Source organism: Rhipicephalus microplus, chromosome 7, assembly GCF_043290135.1.
Source record: "Rhipicephalus microplus isolate Deutch F79 chromosome 7, USDA_Rmic, whole genome shotgun sequence".
NCBI classification, from domain to species: domain Eukaryota; kingdom Metazoa; phylum Arthropoda; class Arachnida; order Ixodida; family Ixodidae; genus Rhipicephalus; species Rhipicephalus microplus.
Genome location: NC_134706.1, coordinates 116,485,504 through 116,502,413, shown reverse-complemented (window position 1 = coordinate 116,502,413; position 16,910 = coordinate 116,485,504). Strand labels below are relative to the sequence as shown.

At 52.2% G+C, this 16,910-nt stretch overlaps 1 protein-coding gene across 1 annotated transcript in view; it reads right to left on the bottom strand.

Moving 5' to 3' along the window:
* Positions 1-16,910, bottom strand: part of Tbc1d8-9 (TBC1 domain family member 8/9) — a 124,608-nt gene that overhangs the window by 90,648 nt on the left and 17,050 nt on the right. Inside the window, exons 7-9 of the mRNA XM_037430567.2 lie at positions 14,696-14,761; positions 14,040-14,116; positions 11,979-12,104 (exon numbers count right to left, since the gene is read on the bottom strand). Of these exons, the coding sequence (XP_037286464.1) occupies positions 11,979-12,104; positions 14,040-14,116; positions 14,696-14,761 (269 nt within the window). The remainder of the gene's footprint in view (positions 1-11,978; positions 12,105-14,039; positions 14,117-14,695; positions 14,762-16,910) is intronic.

The following is a 16,910-nucleotide window of genomic DNA, read 5'->3' as shown; positions in this document are numbered from 1 at the left end:
TCTCGTCAGACCAAACGAATCCCTGCCTCTTTCTTAGCAGGGCACGCATTGGTTCAACCATGTCAGCGAAATTGGGAATAAACCTAGAATAATATTCGACCATTCCCAGAAATGATTGAAAGCTGGCTGGATTCATAGGCGCTGGAGTGTCTCGGATGGAAGCAATTTTTTCCTTCAAAGCACAATATCGTTTGCGGTGATCCTGTGGCCCAAGAACGCAAGCTCCGGTGCATCGATGACGCATTTCATGTTCAATTTGAGTCCTGCCTCTTTTATGCACCTCAGCACTGCGGTGAGATTCGTCATGTGCTCCTCTCTGCCCTTCCCAAACACAATGATGTCATCGATATAGGACAGGACGCCACTGCAGCCCTGCAGAATTTTCAACATCATACTCTCAAAAGCAGATGGTGCCGATGCGAGCCTAAAACAAATGAGCTTAAAACGAAACAGGCCTTCGTGTGTTATAAAAGCCGTTAAATCCCGGCTCTCGGGGTGAAGCATGACCTGATGTTAAGCTGATGCAAGGTCAAGCTTGAAAATGTGGGTTGCCCCCACTAGACTATGCACTAGCTCTTCAGTGTGAGGGAGGGGAGAGCTATCTGCTACGACAGCTTTGTTTACCTGTCGAAGATTGTGGAGATAGGTTTGCACTAGGCTTACCTACTAAGTGCAACCGTGTAGGGATGCGATGTCCTCCACTGCCGCAGCGTGCGAAGACGCTGCGGCCGGATTCGTCGATTTCTCCAGCACGGCGCAGAAACCACGCATGAGGCAGGATAACAACAACAACGAGTTTATCAACCCAAGATGCAGCACAGTGCGACACTCACGGGCTTGCAGGCCGTATAGGGTACTCCGCAAGACCGAGCAAGTACGCTTGCCTAGGACGCGACGACTCCCGCACAAGGGCCGAAGTCGAATGCACGAACGAGAAGCTGCCTGCTAAGCAGGGCGTCAACCTCTCGTGGAGGCCTGAGAGCATCTGCCGCGAGGAGCGAATCGTCGGGTGCAACACAGCTCGAGGAGAGGAGGATGTCACGCGCGCCCAAAGGGAAATGGCGCTGTGTTGTGACGTCGCCCGCGCAGCACGGCAGCGTAGCGTGCCCGAACATGCCAGCGTGGGAAGGAGCCGACGATTGACTGGCCCAGACGAAGAGGCGCCCTGGAAGCCATCTTGGCGGATGCCGGTGCTTATGCGCGCCCGGGCTTCACTGTCGGTGCGCGCGCGGCACCAGGAACGAGGCACCAGGTAGGAGGGCGCTCTCGATTCCCAAATTCCCCCCCCCCCCCCTCTTAAGACCGAGGCCGCCCTAAAGACGCCATATTAACAGCATCCACCGACACCGAAAAAACTGAGGTCTAGCTCAGGGCCGTCCCCGAGATCGACAGGGGTCCCGGTGTCTTCGTTTGGCGGCGTCTCAGCAAGAACCTGGGGCCGCGGGAGGGCGGCAGACACCGCAGCAGCGGTGGCTGACTTGAATGAAGAGTCCGTGACGAGCACCACTACGACCGCCTGAACGGAGTCGGTCGACAGGGCAGGTCGAAGGCCAGGGCCAGGCGGCATCGCAGGGGTGGACAGGACCGCAGGGGCACCGCCGGACTTCGCTCGGTGAACCCGAGAACGGAGGAGGGTAGCCTCCTGCACCAGCACGACACCACAAGCGTTGCAGTAGGAGGCCTCAGGAACAGGCGGCATCGAGGCACCTCCGGAAGCGTAGAGCAGGTCCGAAAGGGTGCGTCCGCAGAAAAGACGTGGGACACACTCGGGGTCTACCGCCACCCAGACTTTGCGTTGCTTGGACCAGCGACGAGTCGACACGAAGGCGAAGGGGGCCTCAGTGCCATGTTGGAACGTCCATGTAGCGACTTCACGACGAGGCCGTGCCTTGTTAGCCGGGGCTGGGGGAGCATTCGACGGAGGCGGCATGAACGCGGCCAGTGCCTGCTGAACGACCGAGCGCGCAGCTGGTCTCCCAGGCTTTTTCTTGGAGGAACGGGCCATCAAGGAGGACATAACGAAAGCTGGGGTGTCGATGAAAACGGTGAAAAGCAGAAACGCAACTGAAGGTGCGGCCCCGGAGGCGCGACGAGCTGGCCTAATAAAGAGAGCCTACTTCGTCGGATTGAAGGTTGTGTGAGCCAATAGGGCGCACGCTTTCCTTCTCCCGCCGACTACGCTGAAGATACCCAGTGAGAGAGTGAGCCACCAGGGAAAGGGCTTTTTTTTTCTCTCTCCAGCAGCTGGGAGCGCTGGGAACTGGATGGATATTACGCGCGCAGCGCGTGCAATGGTGTTCCCAGGGAGAAAGCTCGCCAGGTAGCCGTTACTGTTGCTGCTGGATGGGCTCTCGCTCAGCAGCTATAAATCTCCGCTCCCTTACATGGAGGGGATAACGTCCCGCTACATGCCGGAGGCCGCTCCCTTAATGGAGGGGATAACATCTCGCTACATGCCGGAGGCGAAAATCAGCCTATGTGCGTTTTCGCAGGTTGTACCGGTGGCGTGGTTTGGAACCAGCCTTATCCCGGTTTCCCTGCGTTTCGGTGACCGCCTCCCCCTCCCCGAAGTCGTTGCTGCGGGCAACAAAAGGTTTGAGGTCGGAGACATTTAACTGGATCGCCGACTGGTCTCCCTTGGGAGTCAGCCAGCTTGTATACCAGGGGCGACACTTTGGTGCGCGCTCGGTATGGGCCCAACCACTTGGCCGAAAGGGAGGCCGAGACGCCTTTGGCGGCGTCACTCGACGTGATTGCGCCTGAGGACGAGATCGCCGACATCGTAATGGATGTCCCGATGCAACCGGACGTATTGAGCATTCTGACCAGCCCGCGCTTTTGCTAGGTTGGCACGCGCCAGGTCGAGGGCCGCGTCCATCCGTGAGCGCAGTTCCGCCACGTAGCCAGACGGGCTAACCTTCACGGCGCTTGCCCGCCTCCGCCCCGTAGGACGTGGTCCATGGGGTTAGGCAGCTCTTTCCCAAAGTTGAGAAAAGCGGGCGTGTACCTTGTCAAGCGATTGACCATAGACCGCAAGGAGAAGCCGATCTCGTTAAGACAAGCATCCCAATCCCTGTGTTGCTGCGCAAAGGCTGTCAGCAAGGGCTTGAGGTTGATCCGCTCGGTCCGGTTGGCCTGTGGGTGATACGTGGTTGTTTTATAGTGCTTAATGCCAAAGGCAGCACACACATCCACAAACACCTTGGCCGTGAAATAGGACGCATTGTCCGTGATCAACTCCGCCGGGAAGCCAAAGCGGGTAAAGACCTCGGTCAACTTGTCCCATATTACGCGTGCCGTTAACTTCCGAAGGGGAAACAGTTCGAGCCACTTCGTGAAGTGATCTGTGACAGCCAGGTGAAAAACATGGCTTCTCCGGCTTCTTGGGAAAGCTCCCGTAATGTCACAGGTCGCGACCTGCCAAGGCTGTTGGCTGTCGATCGGCTGCATGAGCTCGGGAGGCTTGCCTCCACGAGGCTTCACGCATTAGCACACGCGGCATGAGTGGGCGTAGTGAAGAGCGTCGCGCTTCATGCCAGGCCAGGTAGCAGAGCAGCACAACTTTTGAAAGGTCTTAAGGCCACTTGCGTGTCCGGCCAACCGCGAGTCGTGGAAATAACCTAGGGTGGCTTTCCTTAGACTGCGGGGTATCACCACCTTGAAAGACTCCTGGGGAGCTTCTTCAGATGGGACGTAGCGCAGGAGAACGCCGTCGGAATCAAGCAGGTACAAGTCCAACGTGCCCGCAGCAGTACCAGCCTGCGTACGGCACTCGTCACCGACAGCAATACCAGCTGTCTGGTCGCGCCCGGCGGCCTGACTGCCCCGCTCCACTTGGGAGCTCAGCTCTTTGAGCTCGTCAACGATGTGTTGACAAAACGGATCGTCCTGCTGTGCCTTGAGCAGCTCCTCTCTGCTAAAGATGATACCGGTAGACGTGACAGGGTCTACTAGGTATGCGTCCTCACCCGAGGCTGTCAACTCGAAAGTCACTTCGCCATCGGGGTTCGCGCCTTTCGACCTTTTGGAGCCAGAGGGCCCAGGGTCTACTTGATGCGACTGCTCTCGGGAGTGGCGGACACAAGTGCCAGACGCCAAAACGGGGGTACGCGACAAAGCGTCAGCCACGACGTTCAAACTCCCTTTCCGGTAGCACACAATAAAGTTGTACCGCTGCAAGGTCAACGCCCAGCGCGCGAAACGGCCCGAGGGCTCGCGCAAGCGCTTACGCCAGGTGAGTGCCATGTGGTCCGTTTCCACCACGAATGGCACGCCGTCGACATAGCAGTCGAACTTCCGGAGAGCAAAAACTATAGCGAGACATTCCCTTTCTGCGACGCTATAGTTACGCTCGGCGGCGTTAAGTGACCGGCTCGCAAAGGCGGCTGGCCGGAGGGCGCCGTCGTGCTCCTGAAGGAGTACCGCGCCGAGACCCAGGTCGCTCGCGTCCGCTTGGACAACGAACTCCCTGTTCAGGTCGGGCAGCTTTAACTCGGCTGTGGTCACTAGAGCTTCAGAAAGCGCCTTGAAGGCTTGCTCTTGTTCTGGCCCCCAGCTCCATCGTGCAGACTTTTTCAAGAGTGCAGTCAAGGGTGCTTGGAGGGCCGCACAGTTTGGGATGAACTGTCCATAGTAATTCACCATGCCCAAAAAGCGCCTCAGGCCCTGAATGTTTGCCGGCGTCGGGTACTCCACGATGGCAGGTACCTTCTCCTCGCATGGCAGAACACGACCGCTCTGAATGGTAAAGCCTAATAGTGAGATGCGAGTCTCAGCTATTTAAGCTTTCTTCGGGTTCAAAGTCCACCCGGCGGCACGCAACCTCCCAAGGACATCCTCCAAGTGGTGAAGGTGTTCCTCGAACGTTCGAGAGAAGATGGCGATGTCGTCAAGGTACGCCATGGCGCGTTGCCATGTAGCGTCCCCTAGAACGCGGTCTATCAATCTCTGGAACGTAGCTGCCGCTCCAGAACAGCCAAACTGCATGCGGGTAAACTCGTACAAACCTCTATGAGAGGTTAACGCAGCTTTCTCCGCGTCCGCTTGCTCCATCTGAACCTGTAGGTAACCGGGGCTAGCATCCAAGGTGCTGAAGTAGCAAGCACCACCTAGAGCAGCCACAATCGAGTCAACATTGGGCATAAGATAAGCATCCTTCCTCGTGACCTCGTTCAGCCGGCGGTAGGCCACACAGAGCCGATGAGAGCCGTCTCTTTTGGGGACCATTACCACCCGTGAACCCCAAGGACTGTTTGAGCGTTGGACAACTCCGGTCTCAATCAACTCATCCAGTGCCTGGTCAATTGTTTTCCTCTTTGCCGCACTAACGGGGCGAGGATTGCATTTCCATGGTTGTGCGTCGCCTTTGTCAATCCAGTGTCTCACCAGAGAGGTGCAACCCGGACGTTCTATGAACGTGTCGCTGAAACGTGTCAACAGCGACAACAGGCATGCTTTCTCGCGTTTCGACAAGCTGTCCGGCAAAAGCGGCAGTGAGCCATTCGAGTTGCTGCTTAGCGGGGGGGTCACCGGCATAGCTGAGACCTCGTTCAATGCGGCAGCATTATGCTCGAGGGAAAGCTGTACGCACGAACCGTTTTCCACCGCGCCGGCCAAAGGACCAGTCTTGGCGTCGGAGGGGGAGATGCGGGCCGCGGGGGCAACACTTGGTCTCCTTTCCTCCTTCTTCCTCGTGACATCCGGCTACTTACTGGCAGCCGAGACCACGGGAGGTGCAGCGAAAGGTCGTAGGGCGCCGGAAGGGCCGTCCTTGTAGCCTCCGCTTGCGACATCAATCACGATACCTGTGCGCGCGAGAAAGTCGCGATCGAGAATCAGAGGCACGGAAAGACTAGAGAGATGCACAAAGCGCCGTCGTCGTGCGCGATTCTCCCAACGTACAACCAACCACGCAGCGCCACATGAGGTGGCGGTACCGCTGGCAAGGTGGAAGGCAGTGTCGCAAGCTCGAATGCGGACAGAGCGGTCGCGCAAATGAGCCCTAACCTCTTCGCCGAACAGCGAGATAGAAGCCCCGCTATCCAGCAACGCCGGAACCTCTCGATCAGTGATCGTAAGGGCGATGAACGGCGCCGGCGTGGCTGGAATGTCATGTCCAGAGCGGCACGCCATCGGTGCCAGAGGTCGTGTTACACTCCTGTGTTCTCTTACTGCTGCAGCCGCCGGCAAGGGGGAGCTCACCGACGGCTCACCCCGTTTCCCGACGGGCGAGCTGGCCCTTGTGTCGGTTGGGGCGCGTTGCACTCACTCGCGGTGTGACCACGCTCACGGCAACGGAAGCAGACAACGCCTTTTCCTCCAACAGGGGGAGATTTTGGCGATCCTTTAGAGCTACGTGGTGTCTGTTCGCTGCCCGCAGTAGGGGCTCCGCAATCGGATATCCCCTAGTGCACTGGAGTACGGGGTTTCCGTTCTTGTTCACGCTGCCGGGCAACGATGGCTGCCAGGGCGTACGAGTACAGGTCCAGAGCACGGTCCGACACGTCGAACGCATCTCAATCTCTCGCGTCAGAGGCCGCCTTGTGGTTCGGGGAACCCCAGTGTGATGAGTCACGACCAGCCCACGCGCAACGAGGCTCGAGAGACGCGGACGGCGGATGCGGCGGGCGATAGGCTCGCGCCCCCAGAATGTCGCCCTGAATACGCTTCGCATCGGAAGCCAGCTCGTTTAGGTCACGATAGCGGACGCTACGAAGGTAAGCGGCGAAGGTTGGATGAGCCTGACGTATGGCTCGCTCCACCTTCTCGGCGTCCGATGCCGTAGGATCGGCAAGGAGGTAGAGCTCCTGCAAAGCCCAAACGTACTCGAGAAGAGATTCGTCGGGATGCTGTGTGCAAAGCTATAACTCGCGACACATGCGGCGCTCGTATTCAGGAGGAAGGAATTCGCTACGGAAGAGCGCCCTAAACTCTTCCTATTAGGAGGAAGGAATTCGCTACGGAAGAGCGCCCTAAACTCCTCCATCGAGCGAGCTTGGTGGCGGACGAGCCGGTACCACCTCGCCGCTTGGGCTGTCAGCGCCACGGGCAAAACGGAGCATGGCATAACGCTGTCGCTCAGCCGCGTAGCCTGCTGATAGCGGTGCAGCGCATCGAGGTACTCTGTGGCACTGATGCGGTCCGAATAACTGCTGTGCTCAGGCAGAGGTACCCTTAAGCTACTCGGAACGCTTGGCTGAGGGAACTCGGGGTCTCCCTTTAAAGCACAAGGCTACGAGCGCACCGCTGCCAACAGAACGTTTAGGAGCTGCGCTGCAGTTGCGTGCAGCAGTGACTGCTCCGACACGGGCACGGCCATAACAGGTGCGTGCGCTTGTTCCCCAACATGCGCGTCCGACCGAAAAGGGCCAGTACACGACATGGAGGAGGGTAGGGTTTGCGCTCCGACTGCTGCTTGAGGCCTCACGCGACTGGCAAACGGGTCGACAGCGGAGCACGGTGGCCCACGTCCGTGGAAAGCGTCGCCCACGCGAGTCTCGGGCCAGCGAGCGTCGGTGAACGCGGCAACGTTGTCGGTTAAGCGAGCAGGCTCACAAACGACATCGTCAACCCTTTGCGCTCGCGACCACGGCGGGTCAGTAAGCGCGTTCCTGCCAACACCTGAGTGCCCCCTGTAGGAAGGACTGGGTGCGGCGATTTGAGCTGTCAACCGTGTGGCTGACGGGGAAAGGCCAGCGAGCGGAGACTGCGCCGCGGACCGGCCCGTAAGCGCGTGAGTCTAGAACAGCTGATGCAGCCCGTTACTGGCTTGGCTAGGACTGTGGTTCTCGTTCAAGCGACTCGCATCACTGTAGGGGGCCACGAAAAAGGGATCTCTCCCAGTGAACGAAAGCAGAGGGTCGCCGAGAGGGCCGTACCCCGTGCTGTTGCAGCCGTTCGCCTCGAGCGAGATCAAGTCCGTCGCCACAGGAACGAACAGGAACGAGCGCCTTGAAGGGGTCTGCTCTGAAGCCATGCCGAAACCACGTTGGGTGCCAGTTATGTGGAGATAGGTTTGCACTAGGCTTACCTACTAAGCGCAATCGTGTAGGGATGCGACGTCCTCCACTGCCACTGCGTGCGAAGACGCTGCGGCCGGGTTCGTCGATTTCTCCGGCACGGCGCAGAAACCACGCACGAGGCAGGATAACAACAAGAACGGGTTTATTAACCCAAGATGCAGCCCAGTGCGACACTCACGGGCTTGCAGGCCGTATAGGGTACTCCGCAAGACCGAGCAAAAACGCTTGCCTAGGGCCCGACGACTCCCACACAAGGGCCGAAGACGAACGCACGAACGAGAAGCAGCCTGCTAAGCAGCGCGTCAACCTCTCGAGGAGGCCTGAGAGCATCTGCCGCGACGAGCGAATCGTCGGGCGCAACACAGCTCGTAGGAGAGGAGGATGTCACGCGCGCCCAAAGGTAAATGGCGCTGCGTTGTGACGTAGCCCGCACAGCGCGCCAGCGTAGTGTGCCCGGACATGCTAGCGTGGGAAGGATCCGACAGTTGACTGGCCCAGACCAAGAGGCGCCCTGGCAGCCATCTTGGCGGATGCCGATGCTAATGCGCGCCCGGGCTGCGCTGTCGGCGTGCTCGCGGCAGCTGGGGAACGAGGCGCCAGGTAGGAGGGTGCTCTCGATTCCCACAAGATCTACACAAAGGCGGATACCTCCATGTTTCTTTTCAACCACAACAATGGGGGACACCCACTCGGATGCCTCTATTCGCTCTATCACGTCCATTTTTTCCAAGCGGCTCAGTTCTTCTGAAACTCGTGGCCGCAGTGAGAGCAGAAGGCGCCTGAGTTTGCGGCCATGAGTTTCGAAGCAACTGGCTGAACTGTTGACAGTGTTTTGACGCGATGAACAAAACCCTTTGCGATGTCAAGCCTGGATTGAAAATAGCACCGAACTCTTCGACTAATTCTGAAGGAAGGTGACTGGACTCCTCCGCCTCTTTCTTGACTGCGGTGTGCTGTGTTCGAGTGCTAGTACGCACCGCTGTCGTTTCAAGGCACTGTAGTGACAACCCATAAATCTGCAGACTGAGTGCCCTAATTGCCTCAATACCCAAAAGCAAGGTGCTTTGTTCAACAACATAAAAAAGAAGCATTGTTGTGCATTTATTGTACGTGACATCAGCAAAGAAGCAACCGCACACTGGAATGGGTTTCTTCAAATAGTTCAGTAGTTTAATTCGAGCAGCTGAAAGCTGCTGACCTTCAACATGTTGCCTAAATAGGTCATGCGTCAAAATCGATATTGATGACCTTGAATCCATAAGGAAAGTTAACTTCGTTTCACCAACTGCTACTGATATGTAGATTGCGGGACGAGCGGATGTCGTCACGGCAGGAATGCTCAATACTTTTTCAGTTATCGAACTTTCGTCGTCTAGTTCACGAACAGAAGCGTCATTTCTGTTGCAGACAGAGCGAAAATGACACATAATACCACAACCATGACACCGCTTGTTTTTGGTGGGGCAGCGGAATGAAGCTGCGTTGTGCCAAGGTGAACCGCAGCGGTAACACTGGCCCTGTTGGCTGCGCGACCGCTTCGAGGGGTCGCCGGAAGAAGATGCGGGAGGAGGGGTGTTTCCACGAGTATTTATGCTCTGTAATTTGCAGTAGCTAAAATCCTTTGCAATCATTGCTTGCCTGCTCAAACTGCGTCGCTATTAGTACAGCTCGAGTGAATGAAAGAGAAGACCCTTCAAGCAGCATCGCTCGCGCAAGTTTCGAGATAATACGCCCGCAACGAACTGGTCACGCAAGGAGTCTTCCTGAGAAGGAAAAGAGCACGTGGCAGAAAGCTCACGTAACGTGATAATGTACTCATTGATTGCTTCACCGACTTGCTGCACGCACCTATCGAACAGGTGCCGTTCGACCACAACATTGGTTGTCGGGAAGTGCGCATGCAGCACTGCGACAGCGGTATCGTACGACGACGCTTCATGCTGTGTCTGAGAAGTGTCCTTGATAGCTCTCGAATCCGTATCAGTAGTTGGCTCATCGGACTTTGTATTGGCCGAAGATTGAGGCGGTAGTGTGTGAAATATGCGCTCGCCTTCCACGCCGAGGCTGTGGATTAAGAGAGCCTCGCGATGGTCCGGCGCACAGTCCAAAACACCAGATGCGAGCAGAAAATTCTCGAAGATGCGGATCCATTGCGGCCAGGCAAGAGCAGGGCAGCCAGGCGTGGGCAGGAACGGGGGCGGTGGTGCCAGTCCTGAGACACTCATGGCGCGGGAAACAGTCGGCGAAAATGACGAAAATCACACCCGCCCCTAAACGAGCACCCTCGTCGCCAATGTAGTGGCAGCGTGCGCCGCCGATGAATGAACGACTTAACAACTTGAGTGCCCATCGGAACAAAAGCCCCTTTATTCCAACTTGCTCATGCTTATACACATAAACAACACTGGCGCCACCTGCGGCAGCGATCGCGGAAACGAAACCAAATAGACAAATACAGTCGCCGACCGATTTTTCGGACCTGGCGGGGACCGAAAAAAAGTCCAAAAAATCGAACAGTCCGAAAAATTCGTTTTTGCCAAAAATCTGAAGTTTATTGCATCAGGCAGGTTTAAAAAAGTCCTTGATGCTGCCTTGCCTCAAACTACGCTTGGAGGCAATTTGGTTTGCCCGTATTTGCGCCAAGGTGACATCGTCGCTGTAAACGCTCGACGAAATTGTCACCGCGTTGGCGATCTCCGACGGCTGCGGGCGGTCGTCGTTGTCACCTAGCTTGATTATGGCAGCTTTCTTCTCCATCGTCAGGGTCGTATACTTCTCACGCTTCTTCACACCACCTGGCTCCCGCGATGGCACAGATAGCGGAGCCATGGCACCGAGAACACAAAATTCAATGCCGCAGATAGCCGCTGCGAAGCACACAACGTCTCGACGCTACGCGACACAACACGTGCAGAATGGCGACTGAAAAAAGCTGCAACGACAATGAAAGAATCCTTCTTTCGCCTCCTCCCCGTGCGATGTGATGACGATAGCGCTGACCGAAGACGAAAAAACGGCATCCATCACCGCGTCTTTAGAAAGCAAACACGGCCTCCGAAACTTAAAATTAAAATGCCTTTCCTGCCTCCAATCTCGGAGGCAGGAAAGGCATTTGAAGACCAAGCTTAGCCAAGCCGACGGAAAATCCAACATGGCGGCGTTCACAATGGCTTGGGGCGTGGCACAAAACGAGCGATTTAGTCCGAAAAATCGAACTTTCAGGGGCAAATTCGCCCGAAAAATCGGTCGAAACAATGCATTAGCTCTATGGGATCCCTGACGGTGCATTTATGAAGTCCGGAATATCCAACAAGTCCGAATTTTTGGAGTCCGGAAAATCGGTCGGCGACTGTATACAACAAGTACGACCATACTCACCATTTAGGCTACAAGCGGTGCTGGCTAACACTTCCAGAAATTACATACACAGAAATACCGAATGAAGTGGACGCAAAAGAGCCTTTCATAGTAGCTAAATCAATAGAGTGCTGAACACGTAAATCGAATGCCGTGGAGTCAGATCGAACAGACAAAAAGGTCAATGTTTTGTCCGTTTCAACTCCTATCAACTTGAGTCACGATTAGCACACTGCCGTTAGATACAACATTTAACATCCTCTATGCTTACCGTGGTCTAACTGTTTATTAAATTCACTTGGTTGTGTCTAACATATAAATGAGGCCCTCAGAAAAACATTCTCTCTTTCGCTCATACTGGCAGAAAAGGCTCGATAACGATGAATGTTTAACCAACCTTACGGCATGGTAAGTAGCAGCTGCAATTGTGTTTGCATAGTGCATGCAGCCTTGCTAGTTATTTAACCCTGACGTCTACAACACCGTTTTCAGTCTGCCAGCATAGAGATGTTCCATTCTGGCTGTGTTCCCGGCGTAGGCAGGCCACTACACCACAATATGCTAATAACAACCTAGAGAACAAACAAAACAAGCTCTCACCTATAAGTCTCGCTCTGTGCCCTTGCGTCCAGGTCTCTCTTGAGCAGTGGAAGCTTCTTTGGGGCATTGCAGCTGAGTTTCCTGGAAAGCTGCTGGTCCGCTTCGAACGTCTCTTCCGAGATGAGCCTGCAGATGGCATGAACGGCATGTAAAGTCACGAGCAATATGAAAGTTAACGCTCAAATAACTTTAGGAATGAACGTAGTGGCCAAACCCAGTTGCCGGGTGTAAAGTTGTGTTCGTAGTGTTAAATCTTTGAGCGAAAAAGATACCTCTAACAAATCCGCGCTCACATTTTCACATGCCGAGTAATGCCACTAAATAATCAAAATGGTGCACCTGTCTAGGGATCTTTAAAGGCGACATGGGTCCTTGAAGGACGAAAATGATGAGCAAAATGTTTTTATACTGGTCATTTGGTAAATTAATTAATTAGCAATTACTTGTAAGTTATTACTCGTCAGTAATTACTCATAATTGCTTGTCAGTGATTTTGTAAATTAATTACTTGAAACTGGTGTGGCTGCCTCCATTACACTCCGGTGTAAGGGAGGTAGCCACACTAGTTTTTTAGACGGAAAGCTTGACAGCTGACAAAATATTTGTCGGGACATGGGATTCAAACCCAGCACCTTTTTAAGGCAGTCGCTACAGCATCCGAGATATATTTAGTGGTCTTGTGCCAGAAAACAAATGAATGTCAACATCCTCCTTTCATGAACCTGCCTTTCACTTTGTGGACTTTGGCAGCGTGACCACTGTGAGTGTAAACACGTGACACCAGTGTGACCTTGACTATGCAATACCGATTATTAAAATGTGACATGTGACCCTGTTGACAAACCCATATTTATGTCAGATTTTGAATTCTACACTTATATAGCCATTTCATAATGACTCCTATCCCTTTTTCACACTTTACAACAGTGGGAGATTCTAAATACAGTCGAATCTTAATCATTCGAACTCGAAGGAACCCAAAAATTTGTTTGAATTAAAAGAAGTTCTAATTAATGAAAGCTAAATAAACAAAGGGCTCTCCATGCAGTGGCGCATGTGCATTGAGCTAACACACGAGGGGGAAGTTTCAGAAGACTTTACATTTATTCACAAAACACAGGACATTTGTTATTAAGTGAAGTAATGGGTGATGCGCGTCTGCACACGTTTGCCTTGCAGCGAGTCAATCAATTTCGTATGCAGCTTGCAAAGCATTTCTACTTCGGCTTCGGCATTCTCCTGGCAAGAGAAGTTGCGCGCGGAAATGTCCAGCGCTGACACTCTTTAACGACGACGACACGACTGCGTAGCATAGCTGCAGCATGGCCAGCACGTGACGAGAAGCGAGGAGAGTCTCCACGCGGAGAGAGGCAGATCGGCATTTGAGATGAGAGCAATGCTCCATGACACCATTTTTTTTTTTTTTGCTCTCTTCGCGCGAGTTCTTGAAAGGAGAAGGTTTACATGGCAGGGACGGGAAAGGGGGAAGTGTGGCACCAGCGCATGAGAGACCCCCCCCAAGGCGCAGAGCCGTGCTCCTGCAAGGGCTGCAGAAGATAGTGCCTTTTTCCTTTCTTTCAACCACACATTCATTTAACCCCGCAACAGCGTTCTTTTTTTTTTCCTCTCTCTCTTCGCGCACGACGTTGGAAGGAGAAGGGTCTTTACATGGCTGGGACGAAAAAAAAAAAAGAAGCGTGACACAGGCGCGTCGCAGATTGGCATTTGAGAGAGAGCAAACATTCCACCACAGCCTTTTCTTTCTTTTTCCTTTCCTTCCCGCGCAGCGTTGAGGTGTCGCAGGTGCCACCGCGGGATTGGGCGGGGTGCTGAGAGCATTCTCTGAGTGCGGTATGTTCGAATTACCCATCGCAAGTGCTTGCGCGTTCGAATTATCAAGCGTTTTCGCCCATTGGAATACACATAGCTTTGACGGGGCCACATCGTGAGTTCGAATTAACCGGAAGTTCGAATCAAGCGTGTTCGAACTAATGAGATTAGACTGTAGCTGGACAGTAACAATGAAATGAAGCTGTTCAGAACATGAAAAGATAAACTTACTGTCTCATGGCCAGGTTAGCCAACTGTTCCATGAGTGCAAACGTCTCTACGATGTTGGTGAACATGGAAAAATAGTGCTGGAAAAGAAAAAAAGGTCTTAATGTGTCATACTGAAGCAAATTAGCCACTCCCCACTGTATCTCTAGATTTATTTATTTGTGCATTTATCGGACTGCAAAAATGAGTTAGCATTATATCATGGATTCCAAATATAAATTTACTAAGCAAAAAAGCAATGTAAAATGTGGGTAATCCATTTTGGCCAGAACAAGTTTAGCAATGTAAAATGTGGGTAATCCATTTCGGCCAGAACAAGTTTCTCAGAAATATTACTTAGGTGACAAGCAGTTCTTACCTTCACTGCTTGTCAGCTTAGCAAAATGAACATGAACTATGTCAGTAGGTGTGGCACTCCTTTTTGCCAGTTAAGTAAATTACATAAATTAACACTTTATTAATAGCTGCACATAAACATAACACAAGCAATTTTGCAGCAATGTGCCACAGAATCCTACAGGAATTCATGAATGCGAATTCACAAACTTTTGGGCACATCTGAACACTGCAAGTCATTTTCAACTGGCTGCATTGGACCTTCCGGTACTTGCCATGGTATTTTAATAAGGAGTTGGGAAGAAGCAATGACATCTGTTCACCTTCTTCTGTCTGCTGGCAACCATGATGGTCTCGGGAAACAGAAAGTTGCTGCTCCTCTCCAGGGTCTAGACGATTATGGAACAAAGACATGCCGAGAATCAGCCACAGACATTGGCAAAAACGGTATGTCAAATCAGCTCTCATGTTCAATAAGGGGACATTCTCGCTTCACGTTTGGCAGATGAAGGCGATAGCGATATTTATACACACACACATCAACACACACACACACACTATCACGTTCCGAATCACAAGCTTGCCTTCGATTCTCGGCGGAGGCCTAAAGTGTGCCACAAAGAAAGCCGAAGTGCCAACGCTCTCTTATCTGCGTCTACCTGGAAGTTTAGCTCAAGGCCAACGCTTCTTTTTCGCTCACAAGCAAGCACACCACTACCAACACAACCACTGAAATTCCCGTGAAATTAGCTCTTTGTTTTTGTTGCCATAGCTATGCAGGCACACTAACCTCAGTTATGAAGAACCTCAGTTGCTGCAATCTGTAGTGACATACCATTAGATGGAAAGCCCAATGCAGTTATCCCACTAACTGTGAGTGCTCCAAACTGAGGTTGAACACCAAAGTCAAGGAAAGCAACTAACAAAAAGGCGCTACTTGCTTCAGTGGTCAAAAGCAGTGTAGCTTTAACGGAGGCTGTAAAGTCTTCCTAAAAGCAATGTAAACCTAATGTGGAAGTATATGAGCGCACAAGGTAGAAGGAAAGAAAGCATTTGACATAAAAGACGCTCAACTAAGGAAAGAAAGCATTTGACAGGAAAGGTGCCCAACTCAAGTTGAGCGTCTTTCCTGTCAGGTGCTTCCTTTATTCTACATTATGCACACATGTACTTCCACATTATGGTGCACCAACTGGCCCAGCATTTTACTATTTTGATCGATGTAAACCATTCTATACCAACAACAGAGAAGCTGAGAGAGTCCGGCAAAAAAAAAAAAAAAACATGCCTCAGAACCTCAATGCCAAGCGTGATGAAAAAATTTATGAACAGGAGTTGTGTGCTCGAGCCGATGTTTTGACAGGTGGACTTGTCTTCTCCAAGGCTAGAACAATGCTTGAGCCGATGTTTCGACAAGTGAACTTGTTCTCTTCAAGGCTAGAACAGTGCTCAAGCTGACGTTCCGACAAGCGAACTTGTTCTCTTCAAGGCTAGAACAGTGGTCAAGCTGACGTTTCGACAAGCGAACTTGTCTTCTTCAAGGCTAGAACAATTCAAGCAGACTTTTCAACAAGTGGGCTTGTCTTCAAGGCTAGAACAGTTCGTTTTATCCTTCAAGCTGAAATGTTGGCTCGAGCACAAGACTCCTACTTATGAATTTTGTTCATCACAAGCTTTCATATTTCTCTTCCTGCCGCTTTTTGGAGAACGAAACACAGTTATAGCAAATGTATCAAGCGATAGACTGTCTTGCCTTTCACACAGATAACAAGATGACTTTGCTCGTTGTTGCAATACCAACCATCACTTATGCAAAGTGTCATCAAAGCACCTGAAACAATACCCTCTCTAGGGAACTACAGATGCAAAGTGGAAGGAATTAATTAAAAATATATATAATTTATTCACCATTATACTCATGAAAAGAAGCTAAATCTTTATATTCCAACACATGAAGCTCAGTATCATGTTGGCTGTTTCACAACCATAAAACAAGGACAAATGTTTTCTTTAATAAGGTGCCAAATGCTGTTGACAGTAACTGAAGTTGTCTCCAGTTAACCGAGGTTTGTCGCAATAATAATATAATACGGGGTTCCACACACCAAAACGACGATGTGATAATGAGGCATGTCACAGTGGAGGCCTCGAAATAACTTGAGACACCTCAAGTCCTTTGCCATCTACCTAAATATAGCCTGATTTCTGTTAACTCGGCCAAAGAACAATCACAACCTATGCCCTAATAAGTACAGGGGCCAGTTCCACTGAATAAGCACCAATTAATGAAGCCCAAGGCATTAATGTGGCAAATCTAAGGCGTTATTATGGGCCATGCAGGAGAGGTGGACTTTACATTAAGTGAACTCCCGTTAAGATGAACTCGTTTAAGACAAATTCTCGCTTATGCCGAACAACACGAGAACGTTTGTTTGGTTTTCCATAGACCCAATGCAAAAAAAAAATCCCCTTAAAACGAACAGCCTTGAACCTGCTCTTATGTTAAGACGAACACTTTCGCGGAGACCGGGAGACCAA